At 42.7% G+C, this 9362-nt stretch overlaps 1 protein-coding gene across 1 annotated transcript; it reads left to right on the forward strand.

Moving 5' to 3' along the window:
- Nucleotides 1–7240: 7240 nt before the first annotated feature.
- Nucleotides 7241–9035, forward strand: LOC120882244 (protein SET). Its single transcript, XM_040266153.1, has one exon. It carries the CDS (start codon nucleotides 7274–7276, stop codon nucleotides 8150–8152), a length of 879 nt encoding a protein of 292 aa, XP_040122087.1. The 5' UTR covers nucleotides 7241–7273; the 3' UTR covers nucleotides 8153–9035.
- The last annotated feature ends 327 nt before the right edge of the window (nucleotides 9036–9362 follow it).

The following is a 9362-nucleotide window of genomic DNA, read 5'->3' on the forward strand; positions in this document are numbered from 1 at the left end:
GTGGCCACTGCTGAGTTTTCCAAATTTGCTGGCATATTGAGTGCAGCACTTTCACAGCATCATCTTTCAGGATTTGAAACAGCTCCACTGGAATTCCATCACCTCCACTAGCTTTGTTCATAATGATGCTTTCTAAGGCCCACTTGACTTCATATTCCAAGATGTGTTGCTCTAGATTAGTGATCACATCATCATGATTATCTGGGTCATGAAGATCTTTTTTGTACAGTTCTTCCTTGCATTCTTGCCACCTCTTCTTAATATATTCTGCTTCTGTTAGGTCCATATCATTTCTGTCCTTTATCGAGCCCATCTTTGCATGAAATGTTCCCTTGGTATCTCTCATTTTCTTGAAGAGATCTCTAGTCTTTCCCATTCTGTTCTTTTCCTCTATTTCTTTGCATTGATTGCTGAAGAAGGCTTTATCTCTTCTTGCTATTCTCTGGGACTCTGCATTCAGATGCTTATATCTTTCCTTTTCTCCTTTGCTTCTCACTTTTCTCCTTTTCATAGCTATTTGTGAGGCCTCCCCAGACAGCCATTTTGCTTTTTTGTATTTCTTTTCCATGGGGATGGTCTTGATCCCTGTCTCTTGTACAATGTCACGAACCTCATTCCATAGTTCATCAGGCACTCTATCTATCAGATCTAGCCCCTTTAATCTATTTCTCATTTCCACTGTATAATCATAAGGGATTTGACTTAAGTCATACCTGAATGGTCTAGCGGTTTTCCCTACTTTCTTCAATTTGAGTCTGAATTTGGCAATAAGGAGTTCATGATCTGAGCCACAGTCAGCTCCTGGTCTTGTTTTTGCTGACTGTATACAGCTTCTCCATCTTTGGCTGCAAAGAATATAATCAATCTGATTTCAGTGTTGACCATCTGGTGATGTCCATGTGTAGAGTCTTTCCTGTGTTGTTGGAAGAGGGTGTTTGCTATGACCAGTGCATTTTCTTGGCAAAACTCTATTAATCTTTGCCCTGCTTCATTCTGCATTCCAAGGCCAAATTTGCCTGTTACTCCAGATGTTTCTTGACTTCCTACTTTTGCATTCCAGTCCCCTATAATGAAAAGGACATCTTTTTTGGGTGTTAGTTCTAAAAGGTCTTGTGGGTCTTCCTAAAACCGTTCAACTTCAACTTCTTCAGCATTACTGGTTGGGGCATAGACTTGGATAACTGTGATATTGAATGCTTTGCCTTGGAGACGAACAGAGATCATTCTGTCGTTTTTTAGATTGCATCCAAGTACTGCATTTCGGACTCTTTTGTTGACCATGATGGCTTCTCCATTTCTTCTGAGGGATTCCTGCCTGCAGCAGTAGATATAATGGTCGTCTGAGTTAAATTCACCCATTCCAGTCCATTTTAGTTCACGCAGGCGGCTGCGAGGGCCGGCCGGCACACTAAGCTCAGATGACTGCAAGGGCTGGTCAGTGCACTAAGCCTGGCCAAGAGGAGCTACCCCATGTCCAAGGTCAGGGGCACTGGCCTAGAGTGCCAGGCTGCAATGGTGCAGGAACGGCCGAGAGGAGCTACCCTGGTTCCGAGGTCAGGGGCAGCCGGGAGGAGACACCCCGCATCCGAGGTCAGGGGCGGCCGGGTGGAGACACTCCGAGTCCGAGATCAGAGGCAGCCAGGAGAAGCCACCTCGTGCCCGAGGCCAGGGGCAGTGACCTAGAGGAGCCACCCAGAGCCCGAGGCCAGGGCCAACAGCCGGGAGGAGCAGGAGGGCCTAGAGGAGCTATCCCACGTTGATGGTCAGGAACGGTGGTGGTAAGGAGATAGCCCTCGTCCAAGGTAAGGAGCAGCGGCTGTGCTTTACTGGAGCAGCCATGAAAAGATATCCCACGCCCAAGGTAAGAGAAACCCAAGTAAGATGGTAGGTATTGCAAGAGGGCATCAGAGGGCAGACACACTGAAATCATGCTCATGGAAAACTAGTCAACCTAATCACACTAGGACCACAGCCTTGTCTAACTCAATGAAACCAAGCAATGCCTGCGGGGCAACCCAGGATGGGCGGGTCATGGTGGAGAGGTCTGACAGAATGTGGTCCACTGGAGAAGGGAATGGCAAGCCACTTCAGTATTCTTGCCTTGAGAACCCCATGAACAGTATGAAAAGGCAAAATGATAGGATATCAAAAGAGGAACTGCCCAGGTCAGTAGGTACCCAATATGCTACTGGAGATCAGTGGAGAAATAACTCCAGAAAGAATGAAGGGATGGAGCCAAAGCAAAAACAATACCCAGTTGTGGATGTGACTGGTGATAGAAGCAAGATCCGATGCTGTAAAGAGCAATATTGCATAGGAACCTGGAATGTCAGGTCCATGAATCAAGGCAAATTGGAAGTGGAATTCCAGTTGAGCTATCTCAAATCCTGAAAGATGATGCTGTGAAAGTGCTGCACTCAATATGCCAGCAAATTTGGAAACTCCTGATAAACTCCTGGTAAATTCCTAGATAGACTACAGGAGGCTCTCTGCAAGTTTACTGATGTTGATCTTGAAAGAGCAGAGGAGAAATGATCTTAAAAGATAAATTTCTCACTCAGTCAGCTCCAGATATCTTCTGTAAGTTACAAAAACAGGCATTAGGACTGAATCAGTCTTTAGAAAAACTGCTTCAGCTGGCTCAGACAGTATATTACAGTAGAGAAAATGAGGAGGAAAATAGGAGGCAAAAAAACACAAAAAAACAAACGACCAGGGAAAGACTGAAGCCCCAACAATGGCTGTTGGATCCGCTCTGAAGCAGCCTGAGGAAAAATGCCCAGAGGAACCCAGATGAAAAGGGATGGGCTTGGTATTACTGTGGAAAAGAGAGGCATCTCAAGCAAAGTTGCTCTCAGGCATCTAAACTGCCCCTGGCTCCCTGTCCAGTCTGTAAAAGACCACACTGGAGGAGAGACTGCCCCCAGAGGTGTCAGCCCCAGGGGTCAGGCTCTTGGGACAAGCAGAACTGAAGGTGCCCGGGGGTCCCCACACAAGCTCCCATCATAATAATACCCGAGGAACCCCAGGTATTAATAACTGTGGGGGTCCAATCAGTCGATTTTCTTTTGGACACTGGGGCAACTTTCTCTGTGCTCACTGAAGCCCCTGGTCCACTTTCCTCTTGATCCACTACTGTAATGGGACTGTCAGGACCAGCCAAATGCTATTATTTCAGTCCTCCTTTAAGCTGCAGCTGGGACTCTGTGCTATTTTCTCACGAGTTTCTGATCATGCTGGAGTCTCCCTCGCCCCTTCTGGGGAGGGATATACTGAGCAAGGTCCAGGCCTCTGTTTTCATGAACATGGAACCTGCTCTTTCTTTCCCATTAATTGAACAAAATGTAAATCCTAAATTGTGGGCTGATGGAAAAATGGTGGATTGAGCACAAAATGCTGTTCCTGTCATTATCAAGCTCAAAGACCCTCGCCTATTTCCACATCAAAAGCAGTACCCACTAAAGCCTGAGGTTAAGGAAAGGTTAAAACCCATCATTGAGACTTTAAAGGAGCAGGGGCTATTAATTCCATGTAATAGTCCATGCAACACTCCTATTTGGGGTGTGAAAAAGTCAAATTATAAATGGAAACTAGTTCAAGATTTATGAATAATAAATGAAGCTGTGGTTCCTTTTACTCATATGCCAAAAACAAATGGATTTTCTTGCTTGCAGGTCTGGGTAGACACTTTTACTGGATGGATTGAGGCCTTTCCCTGCTGTAGTGGACAGGCTAAGGAAGTTATAAAATTTTTAATCCATGAAATTATTCCCAGGTTTGGGCTGCCACAGAGCCTCCAGAGTGACAATGGCTCTGCCTTTAAAGCTGCTGTAACTCAAGTGGTGTCAAAAGCTCTAGGAATAAATATCACTTATACTGTTCCTGGAGACCCCAACCTTCAAGGAAGATAGAAAAGGCTAATGACATTATTAAGAGATATCTGCATAAATTAACTCAAGAGACTCAGGATAATTGGCTTAAAGTTCTACCCATAGCTTTAATGAGGGCTCAGACTGCCCCTAAAAAGGAAGGACTGTCCCCCTTTGAAAATATCTATGGAAGACCCTTCTTATGCACAGACATTGTTATAGAAGCCTTAGAGTTAACTAACTATATGACTCAGCTTTCAGCCTTTCAAGAGACATTATGGAAACTCTGGGAGGTGACTCCTGACCCAGCCTCTGAGTCAAACAAGCCACTGTTTAACCAGGCACCAAGGTCCTGATAAAGACTTTGAGATCTAGAGGCCAATCTCTCGAGCCCCTCTGGGAAGGCCCTTACCAGGTTATTCTTTCTTCTCCCACAGCTGTCAAGGTACCAGGAATTGATTCCTGGGTGCACCACACTCGAGTTAAAAAGTGGCACCCTGACCAAAACTAAACAATGTTGTTTTATGTCTTTATCCTCTATGTTTTCACCTTTTACTTTTCAGATGGGCCTGATGATCTATGTGGGCCTACTTCTGCTGATTCCAAAAGTCCTGAGTCTGCCGTTTAACCCTCAAGACAACGCCTTCCTGTCCTGGGCTCGTTCTTACACTGCATTCCACAATCAGTCTAATTTCTGGGTCTGCAGAGCACTCCCCTCTTCATCAGCTGAAGGTTTCCCATGATCGGTTTCTCCATTTCAAGGAAAAGACTTTCTTCAACTCTGTGAATATCTTCACCAACAACAATCACGTGTGATGCCTCTCTTTAATCTGATGATATTTGGCAATCCTAAAATGGACTGGTGTAACCCTTTGTACCTTAACTATGGACATAATGTGACTTTCAACTTTGATTATACATTATCTTGGTTTAATGACTATTTTGCTGCATATAAGTTCAGGTCCTCCCTTTGCCTGGCCAGGCACTCATTGGGACTGGACCCTCAGTCACGCTGCTTTGCTCCAAACGGGACCTACTGGATATGTGGCTCTTACGTATGGGCATGGCTTCCCCCTGGTTGGATAGGGAGATGCACCCTGCTGCTGCTGCTAAGTCATGTCAGTCATGTCCGACCCTGTGCGACCCCATAGATGGCAGCCACCAGGCTCCCATCCCTGGGATTCTCCAGGCAAGAGTTGCCATTTCCTTCTCCAGTGCATGAAAGTGAAAAGTGAAAGTGAAGTCGCTCAGTCGTGTCAACTCTTCACAACTCCATGGACTGTAGCCTATCAGGCTCCTCCGTCCATGGGATTTCCCAGGCAAGAGTACTAGAGTGGGTTGCCATTGCCTTCTCCGGAGATGCACCCTAGGTTTACCTTTTACTCACAGCTTCATATTTTCAGAGCTTCCAGAGAAACCTGCTAATCTGCCACACCTTAAAACTCACGGGGCAAGGTCTGTATTTCACTGTTATGATTATCTGGCTGCAATATTCATTCCCTCTCTGGGAACTACAGATGTTATGCTACGAGTTGATGCTCTAACTTTACTCAACAGGCTTTACAAAATTCTCAAAAAGCTATTTCAGCCCTTAATGCCGAACAAATACAAATTAGAAAGGTGCTTTTACAAAACAGATTGGCCTTAGATATCCTAATGGCCATACAAGGAGGAACTTGTGCTATTATTCATACCCAGTGTGGTACATATATACCATATGAGTACTATACTCACTTTACTAAACACATGAACAGGCTATGGATTCTCCTGAAGCCTCAGTCACCTCACTTTGGGAAATGTTAACTAGCTCCCCTTGAAGGAAACCTATCTTAAATGTAATAACTCTAATTGTTCTGTTTTTACTATTTGCTCCCTGCATCTGTAACTGTGTAACTGGATTTGTTTCTAACCATTTGAAAGCTTTTTAGGTTACAAATAGTTGTCCCACAGACTCCTCCAACTATTATTTGGGGCACTTGGATAAGATACCCTCAATATGAGGGTTAGGAGAATATGTTGCCTCAACAATTTAGGGATGACACTCAACAGCAGTAAGTAGTTATGGAATGAAAATGATGCCCCTTTCCCTTGGCAACACAATTCTCCTAAAAGAAAAGGGAGGAATAAGAGAGTCAATTCCTAGGCAGGTTGATAAGAAATCCAGAGGTCCCCAAGGAGAGAGAGGTCTGGAATTCTCAAGAAGGAGGAAAGGACAAACTTTTTTTTCTCTCTGCATTCCTTAGTCTTAGTCACATGAAACTTTTTTTTCTTTAAGCCTGAAACTGATGATTACACAACAAACAACTCAGTTTAAACTCTGTACTAAGGATTATATAACAACAGTGTATCCTACTTGAGGACAGTTTCTCCTTCCTGAAAACCTTCTGACTAATCCTGATGTCCTAGAATGTATTGCTATGGGAGTGGGTCTGGTAGGATTTTCCTATTGTTAAGTTTTAATCCTGTTGTCCTAAAATGCAAGTTGTGGGAGTGGGTCTGGTAAAATTTTTACAACCTTGAGACATTCTTTTGACTTGTAATAACTAATTTTAAAAAGTATATAATTCCCTTGCTAAAGACTAGTGAGGGGGGCACTCTCCATTTCCCTTCTGATGTCTATGTCAGAAGCTTTCTCTGTCCGTCTTTATACTTTAATAAAACTCTGCTATACAAAAGCTCTTGAGTGATCAAGCCTGGCCCCTGGTCCCAAAGTTAAATCTTCTTCTTCAGAGATCACAAATCCAACACTGTTCACCATAAGCTCTCAGTCTCTTACATCTCCAGCACTGGCAGGCAGGTTTTTTACTACTAGTGCTACCTAGGAAGCCCCAGTAGAGAGAAGGAAAGGCTTAATAATATGGTGGCAGCCTTGCCCCCAGGAGAATCCTATGCTGACAGAACAAGCCTCAAAATATCTTGCTCAACCACCAACCTCATTTGAAAATTAGCATCCATTTGGTGTCATAAATGTGTATTATAGTGACCATACAGTCAATTTAGCAGCTGATAGTACCAGAGAAAACATTGTCATGATCTTAAACATGATTCTGATTTATAATGTCAATCTTGTAAAAGTTCACTGTTAGATTATTCATAAAAAATATTTTAGTACATTTTCTTAGAGCTACCATATGACCCTGCAATCCCACTGCTGGCCATATATTGGGAGACAAACATGGCCTAAAAGGGTACATGTACCCAAATGTTCATTGCAGCACTCACTGTTTACAATTGCCCAAACTTGGAAGCAATCTAAATGTCCATCAAGAGAGGAATGGATAAATAAGATATGGTTCATATATAGAATGGAATATTACTCAGCCATTAAAAACAAAATCATAGTTCTCTGAGCTCGCAGTTCCACTCTCTTCTCCTGGGAGGATTCTTGGCTTTTTTCCCCCATCATGGCCCCCAAACATCAGTCTTCTCTTCCACCCCAAGCGAAGAAACTGAAGAAAGCCAGGCCGACTCCTGCCTCCAGGCCAGACGAGGCATCTGCTTCTTCAAACTTGCCGAAGGAAGAAAAAGAACAGCAAGAAGCAATTGAACATATTGATGAAGTACAAAATGAAATAGACAGACTTAATGAACAAGCCAGTGAGGAGATTTTGAAAGTAGAACAGAAATATAACAAACTCCGCCAACCATTTTTTCAGAAGAGGTCAGAATTGATCGCCAAAATCCCAAATTTTTGGGTAACAACATTTGTTAACCATCCACAAGTGTCTGCACTGCTTGGGGAGGAGGATGAAGAGGCGCTGCATTATTTGACAAGAGTTGAAGTGACAGAATTTGAAGACATTAAATCAGGTTACAGAATAGATTTTTATTTTGATGAAAACCCTTACTTCGAAAATAAAATTCTCTCCAAAGAATTTCATCTGAATGAGAGTGGTGATCCATCTTCAAAGTCCACTGAAATCAAATGGAAATCTGGAAAGGATTTGACGAAACGGTCAAGTCAAACACAGAATAAAGCCAGCAGGAAGAGACAGCATGAGGAACCAGAAAGCTTCTTCACCTGGTTTACTGATCATTCTGATGCAGGTGCAGATGAGTTAGGAGAGGTCATCAAAGATGATATTTGGCCAAATCCATTACAGTACTACTTGGTTCCTGACATGGATGATGAGGAAGGGGAAGGAGAAGAGGATGACGACGACGATGAAGAGGAAGAAGGATTGGAAGACATTGATGAAGAAGGGGATGAGGATGAAGGTGAAGAAGATGAAGATGATGATGAGGGGGAGGAAGGAGAGGAAGATGAAGGAGAAGATGACTAATGGAACACTGATGGATTCCAACCATTTTTAATTTTCTCCAGTCCCTGGGAGCAAGTTGCAGTCTTTATTTTTTTTTTTTTTTTCCTCCTCTTGTGCTCAGTCGCCCTGTTTTTGAGGTCTCTTTTCTCCTTTATACCATGGTTCACAACTTATTTGGGGGCGGGGGGGGAAATACCTTGAGCAGAATTCAGTGGGACAAGAATCTCTACCCCTTTCTGTTCCAAATTCATTTTTATCCCTTCCTGTCTCAACAAAAACTATGGAATCAACACCACCATGCTCTGTGGGAAAAAAAGAAAAACCTTCTGCTCCCTTAGCTCTGCTGGAAGCTGGAGGGTGCTAGGCCCCTGTGTAGTAGTGCATAGAATTCTAGCTTTTTTCCTCCTTTCTCTGTATATTGGGCTCAGAGATTACACTGTGTCTCTATGTGAATATGGACAGTTAGCATTTACCAACATGTATCTGTCTACTTTCTCTTGTTTAAAAAAAGAAAAAAAAAACTTAAAAAAATGGGGTTATAGAAGGTCAGCAAAGGGTGGGTTTGAGATGTTTGGGTGGGTTAAGTGGGCATTTTGACAACATGGCTTCTCCTTTGGCATGTTTAATTGTGATGTTTAACGGACATCCTTGCAGTTTAAGATGACACTTTTAAAATAAAATTCTCTCCTAATGATGACTTGAGCCCTGCCACTCGATGGGAGAATCAGCAGAACCTGTAGGATCTTATTTGCAATTGACATTCTCTATTGTAATTTTGTTCCTGTTTATTTTTAAATTTTTCTTTTTGTTTCACTGGAAAGGAAAGATGATGCTCAGTTTTAAACGTTAAAAGTGTACAAGTTGCTTTGTTACAATAAAACTAAATGTGTACACAAAAAAAAAATAAATAAAATAAAAACAAAATCATGTCACTTGCAGCAACACTGGTGGACCTAGAGATTGTCATACTGAGTGAAGCAGGTCAGAGAGAGAAGTAGAAACATTGTATGACATCCCTTATGTGTGGAATCTAAAAAAACATGATACAAATTAACTTATTTACAAAACAGAAACAGACTCACAGACTTAAAGAATGAACTTATGGTTGCTGGGAGGAAGAATAAGAGGGAAGGGATAGTTAGGGACTTTTGGTTGGACATGTACACACTGCTATATTCATGTTGATGTCTGGTAGAAACCAACACAATACTGTTAAACAATTATCTTTCAA

Source organism: Oryx dammah, unplaced genomic scaffold (genome assembly GCF_014754425.2).
Source record: "Oryx dammah isolate SB20612 unplaced genomic scaffold, SCBI_Odam_1.1 HiC_scaffold_23, whole genome shotgun sequence".
Taxonomy (NCBI): domain Eukaryota; kingdom Metazoa; phylum Chordata; class Mammalia; order Artiodactyla; family Bovidae; genus Oryx; species Oryx dammah.

Excerpts from the sequence above, each read along its gene's own strand:
- LOC120882244 (XM_040266153.1), top strand. The coding sequence starts at position 7,274 with ATGGCCCCCAAACATCAGTCTTCTCTTCCACCCCAAGCGAAGAAACTG.